Source organism: Procambarus clarkii, chromosome 24 (assembly GCF_040958095.1).
Source record: "Procambarus clarkii isolate CNS0578487 chromosome 24, FALCON_Pclarkii_2.0, whole genome shotgun sequence".
Classification (NCBI taxonomy): Eukaryota; Metazoa; Arthropoda; class Malacostraca; order Decapoda; family Cambaridae; genus Procambarus; species Procambarus clarkii.
Window position 1 is genome coordinate 6986821 of NC_091173.1, and position 22300 is coordinate 7009120.

Consider the following 22300-nt stretch of genomic DNA (forward strand, 5'->3'; position numbering starts at 1 on the left):
AATCACTTTATTGAATTCATCGATGATTAACTGGGCAGAGAGAGATTTGAGAGAAGGAAGATAGGAAGGAAGAAAGGTCAAGAAGATAGACATAAAAGATGAGTGCCTGAGGTTGTGTGGGTTGTGGTAATATTATATGAGATGTAGTTGGGAGCAAATCTTAGTGGAATAAGTTTGTTAAGAGGGACATGACAACTTATGAGGAGCACGCTACACTGTGTTTAATTAAATGGTGTTGTAGATAATTTGCAGAAGTGTGGCTGCGCTGGTTGTCACTGATGATGTTATGAAGGAAAGAATTTAAATGGATGGGTGTTCTTTATTGCTCTCCTACCTTTGTGCAAGTGCTTTCCTACCCTGTTAAAGTTAGTAATGGGACTTTTGTGGACAACAACTACAGTATTACTCCCATTGTTGATAGAGAAAGTCACAGGCTTTCGAGATGCCTCGGGACCAAGACTGGATAGATAACCTGTTGTGCCCAGAAAATTTGTTCATCCAGAAAATCTTAAGAAAATCAATAATTAATAGACAAAAATTTATAATTATTTTTGTTGTATGCTCCAGTATGACAAGTTCTGATCTACTTAGAAAAGTGAAGAACATTTTTGAAGGTAGTGTGCCATCCATCAGTATACAAATACTGTTTAGGAATTTTCAGTGATGTAAATTATGCTGGTTTTCTCCATGAGCGGCCAGCCTGCCACCGGCTGCTTCATCTTCTGCCTCTACCACTCCCACGCAGCACCTTATCTTTACTCGCTGCCTCTTTATTACATATTACTTTATGACTTTCTCTTCAAGGGAAATTAGTCAAATACAGTAGCTTTAGCCTTAATAATATTTGAAAGCATATTCTTGCTCACTTCGGCACACAAAATGCATCTCGGTATACCACTTGACACCTTTTCTCATTCTATTTTCTTTTCAAAAGTCATCACTGAATGTTTTTTCATTGGTTTTCTGCTTGTACAAGTCATCAATAGTTGTTATTCAGCTACCTGCATCATATCATCAGGGAACATGATTTTATAATGGTTATCTGCACAACTGTAAATCATATGCATTTTGAATGATTCACCAGCATATAATGTGTGCTTACATCAAAATATACATACTCACATTTACACGATCATTAGCCCATTTCCTACTTCAATGGGGTGGAGCTCAGGCATTTGAACAATGTAGCAATGTAGATAAGAAATCACTGAAAGAAATGAAAGTTGAAGATATTGAAAAATGTTGCTTTCATTCATCATAGTTTTACAACTTGGTAGCACACAGACCATCACACAATGCTCCAACAAATCATATATACAACAGTGCTCCACAACTTCATATGACTAGGTGTACAGGGCTTCTTGTGAGGTGTGTAAAAGTATCAAATGTTATCACACTTTTAACAAACATCTGTCAACAAGACCTGTTTCCTACCGCTAAATATTATTTTCCGGGTTGTTGCCTCTCCACCCCCTGAGTTAACAATAACAAATGAATGACTTAAATTTAAGGCCTGTATGTATTTTAAAGCTGTTCTGCTCCTTCCTTAATTTTTATCGAAGACTATTTTTGGAGCAACATTATTCTATTAATAATTTTAGTCAAACACGTGTTAAATAGTTTTCTTTCTGATCAGCTGGATTTGAGGGTGACCTAAGACTATGGGTGAAGCTACTTCTCCCAGGAGTGGTCAAACGAGTTTATAACCTGCAGTCTAAGCAACTTGTTAAACTTTTTTCACAGGTAAGCTTGGATATATTTTGTTTGAGTTAAGCTATAGTTGGGTAACCAGGTTAGAGTGGTTCAAAGTATAGGTTTGAACTTTATGGTATAGTAGAGTATATGTAAATGTTGTGTACATAAGTTCTAGCCAGACTGAACTAGTGCAGTTGAGAAGTTTGTGAACACATCCATTCATTCATGAATTCAGATACAGTAGAGTGTGGTTTGAACTAATTATCTTGTTCACAAGTACACATACTAAATAGTGCAATTAAATGCATACAGAAATCACACACCTATGCCTTTGAGATCATTAGTTGCTGCATGTCAATATCAGAGCACAGTACATATTTAATCAAGTGTAACATATCAAGAGCACATATTTAATCAAGTGTAAAGTACTGTACATGATTGTCTAGATCAGGTGCATGTAAATTAGGAATTTGAGTGTGTGTGTTTTATATTTACGAATGAAATTTAAGTATTAATCTACAAAATGGGACAAGAAAAAGAAGAGCCAAAAGAAATTATATAAATGCATGTAGCAGAGTAGACAATACAAATTCTAAAGAGTTCTTTCAGACATATCAAATAAAGATTAGAGAGAAGACTGGACTATTGAATTAATGAGACGGGTAAATTAATTGATACTGACATTGATACAAGAAAGTGGTTGTATTCTAAATAAGAATTTTGTTTTTACTGAAATCAGATTTGACATTTTACCAAATACCCCAAAATATTACTAGCTGGTGAAGTGGACAAGTTGATTAGTTTAGCTGTTACCCTGGATAAAGTTTTTATACAAATCTAATTGTTATTTTAGGCTGAACAAATCCCTAGGACCAGACAAAATACTTGCTGGGGTCCTTAAAAAATGTAAAGATGAACATAGTGAGCTTTTGTCTTATATATATTTAATATATCTTAAGTCAAGTAGAGCACAGTACTGGAATTGTGGAGGGTAATAAAGGATTCACAGTATGGTTTTATTATGGGAAACTTGTTTTTAACAAATTTACTCATTCTTTTACAGCATATGTAAAGCATTTAATAGTGGAAAGAATAGCAACATTCTGCACCTTGATTTTAGCAAAAGTCTTCAACAATGTACCTCTCAAAAGACTTATTAGGAAGGTAGATTATTAGGTGAATTAGTGAATTCACAGGAAAACTCCAAAATCTATACAAAACTACTTAAATTGACTTTTAAAAGGATGAAATATTAGCTAGCACATTTTAATGTTGACGAATAAAGGATTCTAATTTTAGGTAATGATAATTGAGTTACCAGATATCAGATAGATAATGTTGAAATTGCCAAATCTGAATGTGAATAATATCTGTAATTCATGATTACTGTAGTAGGAATCTTGAGCTGAAAAATCAATGCACTGTATAATTGTTTGAAATATGGCAAATAGGATAATAGGATTTATATCTAGAAATGTTAGTACAGTAATAACATATCTAATGTTAGTAATAACATATCTAGTGTTACTCTTCAGCTTTACTGTATCTTGCCCATGTTAGGTCCCATTTAGATTATTCTGTTCAGTTTTGGCCACTGTAGTATAGAATGGGCCTAAATTCATTTGAATGTATATAGAGTTAGATGGCAAAGTTAAGTCCAGGCATGGGAAACCTCCCTTGTGAAGAGAAATTAAGAAAGATAACTTTACATTATCTTGAAATGTGAGGAATAAAACGCAACATGATTGAGGCACACAAATGGATAAAAGGGTTTAATTAAAGGTATAGTTATAAGGTGTTAATTATATCAATACAAAGTAGAACTTGAAATAATAAATACAAATTGGATAAGTATAAATTCAGAAACGACCTGTGTAAATACTGATTTGGAAATAGGGTGGTTGATTTCTTTGTGCATTTGAAGAGAGACATTGAGGGTAGAGTTACTATACCACAGCCAAAGGGCATGCCGGCAATGAGTGAAATCCTGACTTGGCTTAATTGGAAAACTCGTAACCTTTAGAGGATTCAGTCTAATGCCAGGTTTCATTGCTTTTGATCATTTTGTGGTTAGGTGGTCTAAGGCGTGCGCTTGGGTGCAGGTTGGAAACCTCCTCGTAGCTCCTTCTGATTTTCTCATGATTGGATTGTTTCAGGCTAAGGTTAGATGTAAGCAAGTTTTATTGCATATAAATAGGAGCTGTCTTCCATTGGCTTTTCCTCCTGCAGTATCTACTATTCTTATGGTATTTAGAAAACTTAACCCCCTTTACTAATTTCAGCTGTTCAACACTAATTTGGAGGAAATGATTGAAGACTTGGAGCAAGGTGATGTGGCAGAAACTATTCGCAAATTTTTTGAAGAATCCAAGGCGCTTCCTCCTATTAAAAAAAGTATTTTGACTATACACGAAGTTGATGAACTATTAGAGGAACTCACAGGAAAAACACGAGAAGAAGAACAGTCTATTATTTTAAAGAAGATTGCCAAAAAGTTAGTTAAGGCTGTGATAATTTCAAACTCATTTAATTGCATTTAATCCATTAATTATTTTTATTTTGAAATCATTTTTTATTTTATTACATTTAAATTGTCTTAAATTTGATTAATTTTTATTAGTGTATTTTTGTTTATTATTGATTCTCCCTAGTCCTCCCTTTTTAAAATTTAGTTGTCTTCAGCAACATTCCTTCCCATGCATCACTAGAGCCCACATAGTCTTTTTTATAGGTTGCTTGAGGGCAGGTTTCTGCTGGCCCTTGCAATAGGCATTCAGGTCTGCAAGCTTCATGCTCTTCGTTCCCAGCTTCATCTCTTTTGTATGAAGGTGCCTTTGTGCATTTTCATCTTCACACTTTTGTCTTGGCCAAATATCTAACAAGTTCTGTATGAAAGGGTCTATCTGGTTCGGGCCCCGTTTGTCCTTATGGTTATCACGTTCTGTCCAGTTGGGAGATTGTGTTATTATCTCTGGGCTCCTTGGCAGATGTAAGTAGAGTCCATCGTCCTTGATCCTTGATTTCCCAGCTGCTTTGCAGAGTGGTCAAGCTGTCAGTCATATGTGAACACAGATCATGTTCTCATGCACATGATCTGTGGAAGTTTGCCTCACTGAAGTCATTCTCATGCTTGTTACAGCATCAAAGCTCTGGGGTTCAAGAAGTCTAGTCACACTTTTGTGGCACAGTACCTCTCTAAATTTTCCTGCTTGTGCTGTTTGTGTGTTGTAATTGATCAGCTATCCTCCAAATGACCACCTCTTCTTCTAGCAGGAGTTTGTACAGGCGAGTTGCCCATTTTGTTCTTTACAATATTTTTTACTTTTGCTCCAACTCTTGCTCTAGGATGCAAGTGAGTGAGATAACCAGAAAAAAGGATCTGAGCTTTAACATAAATCTCATTTCTTAACAGGACACTCAGATTCTCCCATTCCCTCCTTTGCAGCTCTGCTTTCCCGAACTTAGTTTTCTTTGTACCAGGAGAATTGTAGAGTGGCACGGGTCATTGAACCCTACTGCATTGGGTCTTGTGGTGCCACCTGGTGGTAGTTGGGGAAGGTTTTCTAGACTGGCTAACTGTGAGATAGTTTTACTTTGGCTATTATTTGTAATGGCAAAGGGGAAGGGGGGCTTGCAAGGGCTTAAATATATCATTAATGAACTTTCTGGTGGCATTCCAGGCTGGAGTGAAAGTTTCCATTGCCTCCCAGTCATCATCATGATCTTGTAAGGGTATATGAAAGATTCCCAGAGGCAGTGGTAAAGAATGTTCCCCTTCCTGATTGTTCATGATCCTATCCAGTGGACTTGGAAAAGTCTTAATTTAGAACGCAACTGAGTGTCCTGCAGAGACAAAGCTTTTCATAAACTTGGTTCCTTATTTTTATAAATTGTATTGCTGCTGTAATGCATATGTTGCACAGTTACATGCTGGATAATTGGCTGCATCCATACTTCATACTTCACCTTGGTCATTGTTACCTGTTGGGAACCTGACCTTCAGATATGTGATTGACCATAAAGGGCGGATAGCATGCAGCTAGCTCGTTCATCGGAATGCTTGTATCATGCAGCTCCTGACGTGTTGTCTTGCTCATCACTTGTTCTTTACTTCACATTGTGTGTGCAGTGCTTGTAATTTCATAAATCTATTTGGTTAGCCTATTCGTATAATTAGAAATGTTCTATAATTATGTTCAAAATTAATTTCTTTTTATCACCGAGCATTTGATTCTTAAATTTTTTGTTTTAATATCCAAAGTCCTAATTATTTGACATTTTATATGATTGAACTTGATTATACAATACCATATTTACAAAAGCAATTTATTAAATTTGCCATTATTAATGTTTTATATTTTAATTCTCAATAAATTACAGAAGTACTGGTAACGATTTAAAGATGATTGTGCGTTTGATAAAAGCAGATTTGCGGATCAATGCAGGAGCAAAACATGTGTAAGTACAATTCACTGATTGACGTTGCTTATTATTACAGAGAAGCAATAATTTTGTCTTAGTATATATTTATTTTCATTAAGTTCTCAAATTTTGTGGTAAAACAAATGATATGGTGGATTTCTCCACACAAGTTAGACATTACTTAGTCTATTCTCAGTAACTATTGTCACTATATTCTTCAAGATGATGGGCAGGTGTTTATATCCTATATGCATGTGTGTAAGGAAGCTGGGTGCTAATGTAACTGAAATCTGCAACTTCAAGAGCAAGAGGTCATAAATTGGAAGGGTGCCTCTAAATCTTAGCAGAACAACTCAATCTTTTTGGTTTATAATCATTTGTTTATGAGTGGAGGATATATGGAACATTTGCACTCATTCAGCACATATAGGTCCTGTGGCATAGGTCCTGGGTTGTTCAATGTCCTCCCAGCAAGCATAAGAAATATTGCCGGAACAACCGTGGACATCTTCAAGAGGAAACTTAGATTTATTCCTCCAAGGAGTGCCGGACCAACCGGGCTGTGGTGGGTATGTGGGCCTGCGGGCCGCTCCAAGCAACAGCCTACTGGACCAAACTCTCACAAGTCAAGCCTGGCCTCGGGCCGGGCTTGGGGAGTAGAAGAACTCCCAGAACCCCATCAACCAGGTATCAACCAGGCACAGTAGTCTTCGTCCTCATCTTACATTCAAGGGACCCCTGGCTCAATACCCGAGCCTGATAGACATGGTTGGGCACATTTCTTTTCATCTGAGGCCTCTGTTCACCTAGCACTAAATAGATATCCTGGAGTTGGGCAAGTGTTGTATGTTGCATCCTGAGGAATATCAGTAGTTGGCCTAAGCCTGAAAAGCCTAAGAGCATACAGGCTTCCTGCCCCCCTGACAAAAAGAATTATACATTGTTGGAAATTAAAACATTTTTGTTTTGCTGTTTGTAGTGGTTGTTTTTACTGTGGTAGTGGTTGTGTAGGAGGCTGGGAAATCAGAATCATCATGAGAATGAGCCCATGTGATATGAGCTTGCTAATTATGTACAGGTTTTATTGTATGACAAGGTTTGATTGTGGAAAAATATTTTAATGATTGAAAATAACTTTTCTTATTTTGCCTTCAGTCAACTTTTTACCTTTGCAGATTAGATGCTGTTCGTCCTGGTGCTTATGAAGCGTTCCAAACAACACGTAACATAGATTCAGTAATGGACCAAATTCTTGCTGTGGGCAGTTCTGGCGTCAACCTTCAAATGACGGCCCAAGTTATGACTCCAGTCCTTCCTATGTTGGTGAGTTATAAAGTGGTTGGAGGCTGGTTTCTTTTTCTTATATCATTTATTTCTTCTTGCAACAACCTTAAAAGTGTAATGAATTTTGTCCTTATTTCCAGCATCTGAAGTGTTTTCATTCTGTTTTTTGTTTTGGTCTTGTGTTGTTAATGTTCAAATTCACATTTAATTATCATTCACTGCACTTAAAGTACCTCAACAGGTCTCTACTACTGTTAAGTTTATTTAATATTTAATTAACATTTTATTATTATTGATAAAACAAATCATTAAGGGTGATGAACTTAATTGTATAATCATTATTTACATGTTAATTGTTAGTTAACTTTCTGTACAGACTTGAACTGTACTTTTTCTGACAAACTATTGCTCAGTGTCAGCAGCAGGTAGTGGTTGACCCAGTATCACAGGCCCAGTCATGTGATATTGTGTGTGAAACTGAAATTAATTTTACCATGAATCTTTCATCATCTTTATCATAATACCCGATATCCGATATTTGTGATTGGGAGAGAAATCTATTACAGATAGTATACTGGAAAGTAATTTTTCAGATTTAGACTTTTTTGACATTTCTTAAACTCATTACGGCCAAACTAAAATAATTTATATTTGTTTATATTTTTTCCGACCTCAGGAATAAATTTCTTACAATATATAAAGAAGAAAATGAGACTTGTTGGCAATATAACTGTATAAAAAAACTATGCTTTTTTTATTTCAGGCAGAGGCTTGTAAATCAGTTGACTATGCTTTCAAGAAGTGCCCTAGTGGAGCAATGTTTTCCGAGATTAAATATGATGGAGAAAGAGTTCAAGTCCATAAGTTGGGCAACGACTTTGCATATTTTTCACGTTCACTGAAACCTGTGATGCCTCATAAGGTAACGATCTATCTATCTAAAGTCTATCTAGCTAGCAGATTTATTTCTAAATAATATGTATACCAGTATTGTTAAAAAATTTGTTATATAATAATTACTGTACAGGTGACTACTTTTTGCCATTTGAGATGTAATGATATAAATGACTAAGTGTAGCTAATTCAGGCATACCTTCCAGGTGTCTCATTTTAAGGACTACATACCCAAGGCTTTTCCTCATGGTAAAGACCTTATTTTAGATTCTGAAGTGCTGCTGATTAGTACCAAAACAGGAAATCCTCTGCCCTTCGGAACTCTGGGGATCCACAAGGTGGGAATAAAGACCGACATTAGCTCATTGTTTCGTTGTGTTCTTTTACGTTACTGTAAATTGATATCGATTCCCAAGATATTGTTTGTGCATTTATAATTAGCTTAGTGTATAAAATTAAAGAACAGTATAGTGCATTGTAAATTTACACATCATAATAGGAATAATGGAATGTTGATCATTAGAATAATACATTTTAGGACAAAATGTAATGTACTCATAAAGACATAATAATAAACAAATTACAATGAGAATGTTAACAGTAATAATGATAATGTTAGTAATGACAACATTTATAGATACATAATAAAAATATATCTTACATGTACTGTATTAGCTTTGAAGAGAAACACCAAGATAATATCAGACTTAACGGGGGGGGAGAAGCATTATTGCCTAGTTAATGTCTACTAACATCTTGGTGTTTTTTCTACACTGTTGTCACACTTTGCACTCTTCACTATCTAGTATTAACTTACTAATTGTATTTACAGTACAGTACTGTATTGTCATTTTTACTAAATACTGTACCATAATATAACATCAGAGCTTATATATGTATTCTCACTAAAGTGTTCTGCTAGGATTTTGGTTTATTAAGTAAATGTTGTGGCTTATTACCAAGCATACATTGTAGTTATTACTGAACATACATTGTAGTTATTACTGAACATACATTGTAGTTATTACTGAACATACATCGTAGTTATTACTGAACATACATTGTAGTTATTACCAAGCATACATTGTAGTTATTACTGAACATACATTGTAGTAATTACTGAACATACATTGTAGTTATTACTGAACATACATCGTAGTTATTACTGAACATACATCGTAGTTATTACTGAACATACATTGTAGTTATTACTGAACATACATCGTAGTTATTACTGAACATACATTGTAGTTATTACTGAACATACATTGTAGTTATTACTGAACATACATCGTAGTTATTACTGAACATACATTGTAGTTATTACTGAACATACATTGTAGTTATTACTGAACATACATTGTAGTTATTACTGAACATACATTGTAGTTATTACTGAACATACATTGTAGTTATTACTGAACATACATTGTAGTTATTACTAAACATACATTGCAGTTATTACTGAACATACATTTTTTCATAATTTTTTCTTCCAGAAAGCAGCGTTCGAGGATGCAAATGTGTGTCTCTTTGTGTTTGACTGCATTCACTACAATGGTGAAGATCTTATGAACAAGTGGGTTCCTTGTTTGTATTATTCCCGTTGCTTCTGGTTTGGATATACTGTACTGTAGTACATTCTGGTGTTATATTTTCAATTTAGAGTAATTGCAAAACATACAGTATATATATATGTGTAAGAACTATCACTGCCCCCCTTTTTCAGCTACCTTGGGTTGAGGATAAGTATAGTGCAACCTCGTAAAATCTGAATTAATTGATTACAGATCTGGTCCAAACTCTGAAAGTACTTTGAATTTATTATTAATTTTTGCAAATGTTTTTCTTACTGAAAACTATGAAATATACATTTTTACATGTTTAGACACATAATATATATAAACTAGAATTTTTCTTGAAGAAAAATATAAAATGCAATACAAAATCAATATTCTGAAGGAAGTTGTCATGGATACTTCTATAGCCAGAGCCAGGGTCCACCCAAGTCACTGCCCACACACCAGGGTCCACCCAGGTCACCGCCCACACACCAGGGTCCACCCAGGTCACCGCCCACACACCAGGGTCCACCCAGGTCACTGCCCACACACCAGGGTCCACCCAGGTCACTGCCCACACACCAGGGTCCACCCAGGTCACTGCCCACACACCAGGGTCCACCCAGGTCACTGCCCACACACCAGGGTCCACCCAGGTCACCGCCCACACACCAGGGTCCACCCAGGTCACCGCCCACACACCAGGGTCCACCCAGGTCACCGCCCACACACCAGGGTCCACCCAAGTCACTGCTCACAAGACAGGACCTTTTCAGATGGATTTGCCGTTGTTTTGGAGGATGGGAAACGGGAGAGATTAGCTCACTCCACTACTGAGAGTAATCACTAGCTATGGTATCAAAGAGCAAAACAGACCTCACAGCAAATCAAGGAAAAATTTCCCTGACCATAGGGAGAAAAGGCCTAACACCCATGTCCAACATTACTCAAATATGACCTCATTATAGACATCTTCTCAGGACACATGAGGACAACTTGATACCTAATTCTAAGAGAAATCACTGTAGACCACTTGAAAGTCCAAGCCCTTGGAAAGATGCACAGATATCATCCGCCCCCCCTTTTTCCCCCTTCCCACTATGACACTCCTAGAAACCACCATTTGTAAGCAAACTTGATCAATGTAATCACATACATAATGGAGTATACTCATCTTTATATTATATATATTATACATCATAATATAGTATATTATACATCATTATATAGTATATTATACATCGTTATATAGTATATTATACATCATTTTTTGTGATTTTATTAGATATTTGTGCAGTGCAATGCACAGTACAGTACGTTATTGTATATTTAAAGTTATTGAATTCATGATGATGAATGTATAAGTAAAGGCATCTTTGTATATTTATACTGTGAGTAATATCCTATTTGTTTCATTTTCAGGCCCTTAACAGAACGTCGTAAAGTCTTGGAGGAGAGCATGGTTGAGATTAAGAACCATATTATGTTCTCCGAGATGAAATTAATACGTAAAAAGGATGACTTGCGGGATATGATTAAACATGTACTCAAGGAAGGTCTTGAAGGTCTTGTTCTCAAAGACATTAATGTAAGTTGGCTCATGAAACCTGTCCTGTTGATTGCTTGAATATACAGTATTTGTTTTCAAAAATATTTCTGTAACATTGTTATGGCTATAAGTTTTTTTAGAACTGTAACACCTGCTCATTCCATGTATCACCATGGTACATTTGTAAGCCTGACAAATCATATAGATATATTAAAACTTTATTTTACAATTCACGTTTACAATGGAATAACTTCACAGAGCATTTATGAACCTGGAAAGCGACACTGGTTAAAGGTGAAGAAGGACTACTTGAATGATGGAGCAATGGCTGACTCTGCTGACTTAGTGGTGCTGGGGGCCTGGTATGGAACTGGAAAAAAAGGTCAGTTCATTAAATTTTTGAAGTTTTAATAAAGTAGAAATCTAGAAAGCTTTAAAATTAAAGGCACACAGTGATTGTGTCATAGTTTATTAAAAAAATCAAGTACAGTAAATTGGTTACATTTGGAAGTACTGTAGTAGTTTCATTCACTTTAAAGTATTTTTGTCCCTGGGAAACTTGGACTCAGGCCCAAGTAACATGACTGCATTTGCCTTTGCTTGTTTTGCATTGAATCTACCTAACTTAAGAATGGAAATAGTGAAAAAAATGTATTAACAAAATAAAAGTAATTTTGAATGAGTGCTGTAATCATACTTTGTTAGAATAAATGCATTTTCATGTTAATATACGGCTCATAGTTGAAAAGTAAATAAGGCTTATTTTTTATTAAAATATGATACCGTATTGCTTCTTGTTCACAAAATCTATATGAAATGATGCACAAGTTATAGATAAAGAGATTTTGCCACTGGTAAAAGTATCCTATATACAACATGTATCATGTTGTTCATTTGTGTGGTACATTAATTGAATGATACTTTGCCCAAGTGATGTATTATACATGTTTAGATTTATTGATAACTTTCATATTCATAACTGGTTCCTTTGGTTGGTAATTATAATTTTTTATTGTGATGAAAGCTTTGCACATTATTAAATCTTTTCTCTTGTCTAAACCTAGTTGTTACGATTTCTTAGGCAAACATTTTTTATTCCACAGGCGGAATGATGTCTGTTTTCTTGATGGGGTGCTATGATCCCAATATTGATAAATGGTGTACAACCACCAAGGTAATATTAATAGAGGAGTTTTAATTTTGATAGATTGTATCTATGTCTTATACATTATGAATAATCAATATCTATATATTGTATGAATATCTAGAAATAATAGATAATAAAGTAATTTGAAGGAAGCAGCTTTTATTTCAAGTTTTTTTTATATTGAGAAGAACAGTAACATTTGTCATGTTATTGATCATAAGGACTTTGAAATAAAAGCTAGAAATATATGGAGTTCATGTATTCAAATTTCTTGGTAGCCAGCCATCAAAATTGTTGGTAATTAAAGTGATTATACAAAATTCTTTTTTAACTGTTTTTCAGAAGAAATAAATATATTGTAGAAAAGGCTCTTGTGAGCACAGTGCCTTCCCCCTGACTTAGGTGAGGGAGAGGAGAAATGTGCTGGAGCTGAGAAAGATTTGGTCTCTTAATCTTTGATTTGAGCTATTGGGTCTCTTAAGCCTTTTATCTATTCATATATATACCTCAGTGTATTTGGATAAAAATTGCCCTAAGTCTCTTATAAATGTGGAATATTTCAACTTTGTGAATGATGGGTTAAATTGGAGATTATACAAATCTGAGTAAGTCAGTGATCTAATAATATTTCCTGTTGTATTCACATAACAGGTTCACACAGGTTTTGACGATGCAGCATTGGAGCGACTGCAGACAGAACTGGATATGGTAAAGATCAGTCAGGATGTAGACCGTGTTCCACCGTGGCTTAAGTGTAATAAGCCCATGATTCCCGACTTTGTTGTTGCAGATCCAAAAGTAAGATTTGGTTCTCTTTAAGAAAGTCTGTTGGAATTTAAAAGATGGGAATCTGTAAGGGGGAAGGAGAAAAACAATCAGTATTGTAATGAAAACAAATAATGTATGGTAAATGGAATTTTTTTTTCTCACTTGGTAACTATATACAATGCACGACAGTATATATATATGGAAACTCTTGTCAGAAGTACTGTAAGCCATCTTATTTGTTATTTTTTCTCGTTCAACTTGAAACACAACGGACTCTGATTGAATATGGAAAAGTACTTCTTGAAAATGACAGATGCTTGCTAATTAAGCTTATTGGAGATACCATTAGACATGTGGGTGTAGGGTGATATTCCGTACTACCATACCAGGGATCTTTCCAAAATGTTTCTGCAAGGTTATGTTGATACTAGGGAGGCATACTCTGAGCCTTTCCAAGCCATACTTGGTATCACATGAACTGTCAAGTTGCTTTCTGAAGCAACTGGCCTCATCTCATTACGTGCCTGCTGAGACTGCAACCTTACCTTATGGATCGACTGAGATTGCTCCAAAATCATTGTCCTCCTCATTGTGTTTTGTGTCAAGTAATATGTGGCTCCATGTTCTATAATGAGAAAGAAATTAAAGCATTTTAAATGGGCAGTTAGTTATTTTTTCCATCAAGATCTGCAGTTAGGCAGAGACAAGACATATTGAACTAGGTTTGAAATAATATGAAACAATAAAATTAATACACAGTGGTTGGCCACCGTGAAATTTTTAAGACAGCCCAGAATGTACAGATGGCTTGAATAGTTGCCTTGAGGATATGCAGTCATATCCCTGCCCTGGGTCTTAAGTGTTAATATATATATTCTTTCCCTAATTAAGCTGTTGTCTATCACTGCAGCAGTGTTGATCTTGTAGGCAATTATTGTGACAGCTTTCCTCGTTGGTGTTTCATGCTCTCATCACTATACTGTATGTTTGTATAGGTAACTATTTAATATTATTTTGAAATTCATTACTTAAATAGTTTATGGCAGTATTTTAGGGATTACAATAAATGTTCTAGTGATGAGGATAAGCTAATTTTTGCAAATGGTTTAATTTTTTTACCATCTTCGATATCTCATTAAGTTTTGTCCAATATTCATATGACAGCCATAATTAATCCCTCATAACATTACCCACAGCAGTTCCTAACATGCAGTTTTCCAAAAGTAACTCCCTAAAACTAGAAGTTGGCCAACTTGGTGGCTAAGTAACTCTAGTACAGTTCTGTAGCTCCTAAAAACCAATAGCTCTCGAACTGAACTTGTGCCGATTGGCTCGATGTATGTTTGCTATTATGCTTCAATTTCTGTACAGTATAATCAGTTTTGTATGATGCCACATAATTTATCACCTTTTGAAAATACAAGACAAGATAGAGATTTTGTCACTAAAATATTATCATGGTTTTCAAAAAACTTGGCAATTTAGTAATTTCTGAATAGAGTACTGTCTGATGTACTTGGATGAATGTAATGTATACAGTATATGTAATTAGCTTGTTGTATTAATCTGCAGAAAGCACCAGTTTGGGAAATTACAGGAGCAGAGTTCACTCGCCACCAAATCCATACTGCTGATGGAATTTCTATTAGATTTCCACGTGTCACCAGAGAACGTAAGGATAAGACATGGAAAGAAGCCACAAATCTTGCAGAGCTCCAGGTGAGGAACTAATCTAATAATTACTGTATGTTTAAATCTAACATCTTAAAAGTAAAGCATATTTAAACATTTATTTCCTAAAAAAATGCTGTATTTTTCTCCTTTAGTTATACATTTTGTTATTGTTTATGTAATTTTGATGGAAGTATTTACATTAATTGGCATAGCTGACAGAATCTGATATGGATGTGAAGCAAGATATTGACAGAGCATGTGAACTTTATAATCTACCATGTATGGCAAGGTTGCTGGTCCTCATAGAGTGGGCCTATACTTTACTAAACACACTTCATGTGTGTGTGTGTGTTAACTGTTATTGTGTCCTTCAAGCTTACTGAATCAGCATGGGCAGAAATTTCTTCTTTCTTTTATGTCGGTGGTGTGAAGAGATGGGACTTCACCTCTTTAAGTTGCCTCTTCCTCTTGCAGGTGCCCAGAGATGTGTTCATGCTGCACACGAATTGTTAAAGCTTTTTGGTCAATGTCAGCCCAACCATTCTGACTGGATGGTAGAGTGACACAATTCCTTCCCTTCATTCTTATCCTCATATCCCATCCAAATGCTATATACCTTACCTTACCTTACCTTACCTTGAGTTGGGTACGGGGCTTAGCATCCCCACGGCCCGGTCATTGCCCAGGCATCCTTGTTGCTGGCCTGGTCAATCATATTGTCATAATGGCTTAGCACTATTGGCCATTGCTCTATTGGCTTAGCACTATTGGCCATTGCTCTATTGGCTTAGCAATATTGGCCAACCAGTATTGTCATTATGGCTCAGCACTTTCTCCTGATAATTACTTTGGTCAGTGTCACTCGCTGTGCATTACTGTGTCATTTAACCTCACCGGTTTTGCTTGTTAACTACTGTATGATGGTTTTTAATTTTGTGTATAACAATTTTGCTTTTATTCGGTCACCTTTTCATGTCTGTTGTCTGTTGGTGATGAAGTCATGTAAGGTATTACTGAGCACAAATCTTGTAGACAGGTCCATCTACAGACTTAGGTATGGGCCATTGCTCATGGGATACATCTAAGGTTTTGTTTCTTAGTTTGCTCTGTAGAGTTATGCAGAAATAAGTTCTCCACTTCGGTTCGAGAGAGCTTCTGTTTGCTGCAGTTATGTAAGGTTCTAGCTAGAGCTTTTTCATGTTTCAGGTCACTTGTTACTGTCTGGTTCTTGAATTCAGGTCCCATTTTCTGACTTGGTCTTGGTCTGATGCAAGGTTTTTCCCAGGAATTCTTCTAGGATTTTATTTAACTTGCTTTCCTGAGTTTGGCAGGCAGGGACATTTGCTCTGGATTGAGTTTGCTTCTCCTAGGAGCAGTTATGTGCAGTTGGGAGTCTGGGATATTTCTTAGTTCTATCCTAAGGTTTTCTTCCATAGTATGCTATCCAGTATGTGACAGGTAGACCTTTACTCAGGCTTGAGTTTGACTGGTGACATTGTGAAGGGTTCTGTTCTGTTTTTACACACTGCTGGCTTTTTACACACTGCTGTCACATGGATCATGTGACCATTTCTTTCTGAGTATTCTCTCTTATGTGTGGCAGGCAGGGAGCGTTGGTCAGGATCAAATTTACATTCTTTGTGCAGAGTCTTATGGTGCTGATTGGTTGTGTTTGGATCTTATGACCAGGTTCCTTTATAGAAATTTGCTCTGGAATAATGTATGGGGATCTAACCGCAACACATTTTAACAAAACAGTGGGTTTATATAACTGATGATTCACTAATAATTTTGTTTGAGAGGAAAATGTTTGACTATGCAAGCTTACAGTTGCACAGGAGTGATTAAGTAGCCACTATACTAGCATATAAACATTGTGCCTGAATTGAGATGTGTTTATATAATGTGTGATTATTTTCTGTTTGTTACTCTTGAGAAAGTTGGAGACCTTGACAAAGGATTTCTGAGCCATGAAAGGAATTTTTACTCCGTGTTGTCTACAGTCATCTCTGTAATTTTATTATCTATTATAGTTATATGCTTTATTTCTAGTACAAATAACAACCAGAGAGAGAGAGAGAGACCTGCCATTTGTAAATTAAAGTGTTATTAAAATATCTTGATATTCAATGCTTTTCAACATGCATCAACAAAGATTGATTTTATATTAATTTTTTTTAATACCTTTACAGATACTGTACAAGAATTCTCGAGAATGTTTAGACTTTGAATCACTTGCCTCAGACACTAATGACAGAACAGATGATGACGATGACAGTGGTAAGAGGAGTGGAGGATCTGGCTTCTCAACACCTGTTACAACTGTATCATCCAACAGTGTATCGCCAAATAAAGCAATTGGAGAAAAGGCTAAGAATAAGGTATCATATATTACTGTAGTGGGTATAGCTTTTACTTTTAACATTATCTGAGTCTGCAAATATACTTCCAACTTGTCATTTTACTTCTAATATTCTGTAAACTGGCTATTGAAGAAATTTCTGAGATATCTCAGTCAGTGTGCCATTAAGTACTTGCTGTCTTTCACAGCTTGAATGTGTACGTTGTCCTTTTACTATGTCTTCAGATTTCACAAATTTCTCTTTCTCCATTAAAAGATTTTTCTGTATTTTCTAGCCTGTACAGTTTATCTTATGACAAGATCATTTAAAGCAGAGCTAGTTATAATGTTGTTTCTACTCACTTTTCCGCTATATATTTTTTTTATTTAGGACATCTTTAAGTTGCTTGCATTTTGTCAAAATATATTCTTTCACAACACTTCTGTGACTTACTATTCAGTACTCACTAGAGTGAATGTCCAAGTATGACCTAGTCTTTGACACGTATTTGCTGCTAATTAATAACCACAGTGCTAATACAGTCACATCTATCATACCTCTTTCTTAAAACAGTTCTCCTGCATGTTCTCTGCAGTTAATGTTCTAAGTGTCTCCTGGGAAGAGAGAGATGTTAGTTATATGTGTAACAGATTTTCAAGAAGCTATAGGCTTCTCTACACATCCAAACCCATGGTTTTCCATGATTACATAAACATTCACAAGCTAAGAGTTTTTGGATCTGGCAAGCATGCCACCTTCTTATCTTTAACTCGCCTAAAAACATAAGGTTTGATTTACTCTGCTGTACACCTGTTCACTCTACCCAGAATTGTAATTATTTGTATAAGTTGTTACAAATTGTTTCTAATTCAAATTTACTGTAAATGAGAATGATAGAAATTTGAATAACATAATTTTATAACTGACAGGTCCAGAAGACACTTGGTGGATCCAATAAAGGTGAGAGAGTACAAGAGGATAAAATACAAGAAAAGGCAAGAAAGGAGGTGAAGCAGGAGAAAAGAAAGTCGGGTGAAACGATGGGGGAGACACCTCCGAAAAAGGTACAGCTTTAAGCAAAATTCGTAGCAAACATTATCAACTAAAATGAATTGTGGATGCTGATTTGGGAAACATATCATGCTGAGACGATTTTTTTTAATTTGTATTAAGGTAAATAGTGAAATACAGAGTGGTACCTATAATTAAGAAGTGAAAAGTTCAAATATACAGTACTGGCATTCCTAAAGCAAAATAAATATAATAATAAAATGCTAATTTCAAATTGTATGACATATACAAGTTGTAAGAGAGATTGTGTGAGCCTATTGTGTGCACATAGAAATACTCTCAAGTACATGTATCACAATAGAGAGAGAGGAGCATTCTTCTAGCTTTATCTATACTAGACAATGTGTGTGTGTGTGTGTGTGTGTATCTGTGGTTGGGGGACAGTTGCTTGGAGCCGATGACTTTACCCAAGTTTTCAAGATGACGTAATTGATCCTTAGGGCTCCAATCATATACATGTGCAGTTGATAAATACTGTAATTCATTTTCTTTAATATATATTACAGAAATAATGTTGCATGCATTGCATAATAGTTATCATTTGCATAAATGGCTCTAAATGTAATTAAATTACTTATTCTTGGGGGACAACATTCCCTCTCTCACTACATACTTTCTCAGCTGATTTTTCTTAACTTTTAAAGATGTGCAAGTATGGTGCCTCATGCTACAACGACAATGTGGCTCATCAGTACCTCTACGATCACCCTGTACCGCTGCTCCATACACCTCCAACAGTAAATGTAAGTTATTCTTTTCTTTCCTCTTGGCATCAATGCGGAACACTACCACAGTGTGTGGTAGTGTGGTAGGAATTTCTGACTTATTGCATACTCATACCCATACTGGGCATGAGTGGTTTCTTATATTTCTTTGACTCATTTAGTGCTTTCTGCTGATAATTACCTTGCCTATCCCTCCATTTAAAGAGCCTGACCTTGTTCACCTTGTCCGTTACTCTTAGTATCTTGTATGTAGTGATTATATTGTCTCTATTCATTCTTTCCACTAGGGTTGTGAGATTGAATTCTCTTAACCTGTTTGTATAACTTCTCTTAATATAGGCAGTAATGTTGTTGTTAAACTTGACACTTTAACAATTTAGTTTGTGTTTCACGAGGTGTGAATTTCATGCCACTGCTGAGTTCAGGTATTGACCTTGCATAGGCTGTATATATTATCTTGAAAGTCTCCTTATCTGATTCTTAAAGTTATTCTAATGTTTTCCAATGCTGGCAATGTTATCTTATTTGCATCCTGTGTTCGTGCTGGAATTCTATTCACTCCAGAATGTTTTTTCTTTACTCAATTCCTGCCTTTCTCTTATGGTGCAGAATCATTCTGGTTTCCAATTATATTTTTCCATCTTTGTTGCTTACCTTGAACTTGCTGAGGTTGAACTCTCTTAACAACCATTTTCTGCCCACTGCTGAAATTTGTCAGACTCGCATCAAATACATACACATATATTTACAAGCTCATTCATTCCTTGAGGCTGATTATTCACAGATTAGGAACAGCAATGAGCTTAGGATTGAGCTTAGGTTTAGGAACAGATTAGGAATGGCAATGAGCTCAGTCCCCCCCCCCCCTTCCTTGAAGGGTGGGGGCTCCTGCTTGCCACATGTCTCCAGCTTGACATCGTGCTGACCCGTAATCCTTTGTATTTTGTCCGTCACAGGACAAAAGTGCCACAGACTTAGATTGACAACACCATAACTGTTGCCTACTTTGTAACTGTTGGTTTACATCTGTCTTCAGTGTCAGAAGATAATACTGTATTTGATGTTAATCTGTTATACTGTTACTTACACAAGGTTTCTTCTTGTTTCAGCCACTGCCAGATATATTTATTGGTGTTCAAGTCAGTATGCCAGATACCATCGACAAGATTGATGTATTGAAAAGATATATTATAGCGTATCCTTTTATATAGCACCAGGGAAAAATTTAGTCGAGTATCAGGTAAGTGATTTGACGCCTTCGGCTTACACTACAGTATTTAAGAACTTTGCGTCTTGTTGATTACAGAGAAAGAAATTGTGAATAAGAAGGATGGAAACAAGAAACTTTGGTGAGTATTAAAATGTTGCCAGTTAGAGAGAGTTAAGATTTTATACCCATCTAAACTTAAGGTATACTAGATAAAACTGCTTTAATAATTGATACAGTTGCGTGATCAAAGAAGAGGCTGTAAAGAGTGAACTCAACAAGGGGGTAAACAATGTAACACGGGTAGAGGGTGCTTCCCTTGTTTGTGTTTAGGATAGAGGGGGAGATAAGTGAAAGGGGTTATGAAATATTTAAAGTATTTTTAATCCCAAACTAATTATGTAGCTGTTGAAGTGACAATTGAGGCAGCCTATGGCAGTACACTGGATGAAGGGCAGGAGCTGGCAACAGTTTATTTCAAGACACACCCAGTAAGAACATATCCTTATTATGGTCATTGTTGTTGTCCACACTACTGTGCATACATTGAGGATGATACATACTGGAGGATGTCATTGATGGGGAGACAATGGGGGGTAGCAGTTGGTGAGGATACAATGGGGATAGGAGTTGATTGGGACACAATGTGGGTAGCAGTCGGTGAGGAGACACTGGGGGGGGGTGTGAGTTGGTGGACACAATGGGGGTAGGAATTGGTAGTGGCATTGGCATTGACATGGGAAGGTGATTTATGGTGTTGACACAAGGGGGGTATACGGTGTTGACACAAGGGGGGTATATGGTGTTGACACAAGGGGGGTATATGGTGTTGAAACAATGGGGGTATATGGTGTTGAAACAATGGGGATATATGGTGTTGACACAAAGGGGGGTATATGGTGTTGACACAAGGGGGGATATATGGTGTTGACACAAGGGGGGTATATGGTGTTGACACAAGGGGGGGTATATGGTGTTGACACAAGGGGGGTATATGATGTTGACACAAGGGGGGGGGGTATATGGTGTTGACACAAGGGGGATATATGATGTTGACACAAGGGGGGGTATATGGTGTTGACACAAAGGGGATATATGGTGTTGACACAAGGGGGGATATATGGTGTTGACACAAGGGGGGGGGTATATGGTGTTGACACAAGGGGGTATATGGTGTTGACACAAGGGGGGTATATGGTGTTGACACAAGGGGGGTATATGGTGTTGACACAAGGGGGACATATGGTGTTGACACAAGGGGTATATGGTGTTGACACAAGGGGGGTATATGGTGTTGACACAAGGGGGATATATGGTGTTGACACAAGGGGGGTATATGGTGTTGACACAAGGGGGAGGGGTATATGGTGTTGACACAAGGGGGAGGGGTATATGGTGTTGACACAAGGGGGATATATGGTGTTGACACAAGGGGGATATATGGTGTTGACACAAGGGGGATATATGGCGTTGACACAATAGGATTAGTGGTCCAATAAGTTTCTAAACTGCTATTTATGTTTAATATTGGTTGATGTACTTGCCTAATTGTACATACCTAATAGTGTTTGCGGGGGTTGAGCCCTGGCTCTTTGGTCCCACCTCTCAACCGTCACTCAACAGGTGTACAGGTTCCTGAGCCTACTGGGCCCTACCATATCTACACTTGAAGCTATGTATGAAGTCAGCCTCCACCACATCACTTCCTAATGCATTCCATTTGTCTACTACTCTGACACTGAAAAAATTCATTCTAACGTCTCTATGGCTCATTTGGGCACTCAATTTCCACCTGTGTCCCCTAGTACATGTGCCCCTTGTGTTAAAAAGTCTGTCTTCATCTTCCCTATCAATTCCTCTGAGAATCTTGTATGTGGTGATCATGTCCCATCTAACTCTTCTGTCTCCCAGTGACGTGAGGTTTAATTCCCGTAGTCTCTCCTCGTAGCTCATACCCCTC

General features: G+C 36.5%; 1 protein-coding gene and 1 long non-coding RNA gene across 5 annotated transcripts in view; one reads left to right on the forward strand and one right to left on the reverse strand.

Annotated features, from left to right (window-relative positions):
• Nucleotides 1–22300, forward strand: part of DNAlig3 (DNA ligase 3) — a 48809-nt gene that overhangs the window by 5345 nt on the left and 21164 nt on the right. For 3 of the 4 annotated variants that reach the window (XM_045747960.2, XM_045747959.2, XM_045747961.2), the window contains exons 6-21: nucleotides 1637–1743; nucleotides 3978–4189; nucleotides 6076–6153; nucleotides 7293–7440; nucleotides 8165–8323; nucleotides 8502–8633; nucleotides 9795–9874; nucleotides 11280–11445; nucleotides 11665–11788; nucleotides 12510–12580; nucleotides 13205–13351; nucleotides 14894–15040; nucleotides 17188–17376; nucleotides 18267–18401; nucleotides 19053–19151; nucleotides 20243–20328. In XM_045747960.2, coding sequence (XP_045603916.2) covers nucleotides 1637–1743; nucleotides 3978–4189; nucleotides 6076–6153; nucleotides 7293–7440; nucleotides 8165–8323; nucleotides 8502–8633; nucleotides 9795–9874; nucleotides 11280–11445; nucleotides 11665–11788; nucleotides 12510–12580; nucleotides 13205–13351; nucleotides 14894–15040; nucleotides 17188–17376; nucleotides 18267–18401; nucleotides 19053–19151; nucleotides 20243–20328 — 2080 coding nt within the window. Of the gene's footprint in view, nucleotides 1–1636; nucleotides 1744–3977; nucleotides 4190–6075; nucleotides 6154–7292; nucleotides 7441–8164; nucleotides 8324–8501; nucleotides 8634–9794; nucleotides 9875–11279; nucleotides 11446–11664; nucleotides 11789–12509; nucleotides 12581–13204; nucleotides 13352–14893; nucleotides 15041–17187; nucleotides 17377–18266; nucleotides 18402–19052; nucleotides 19152–20242; nucleotides 20374–22300 lie in introns of all 4 variants that reach the window. The other variant, XR_011229508.1, reaches the window with a different exon arrangement.
• The window catches only part of LOC138368167 (uncharacterized), a 123012-nt gene continuing 113977 nt past the window's right edge, over nucleotides 13266–22300 (reverse strand). Inside the window, exons 2-3 of the long non-coding RNA XR_011229509.1 lie at nucleotides 13867–13946; nucleotides 13266–13403 (exon numbers count right to left, since the gene is read on the reverse strand). This is a non-coding gene — a long non-coding RNA (uncharacterized lncRNA). The remainder of the gene's footprint in view (nucleotides 13404–13866; nucleotides 13947–22300) is intronic.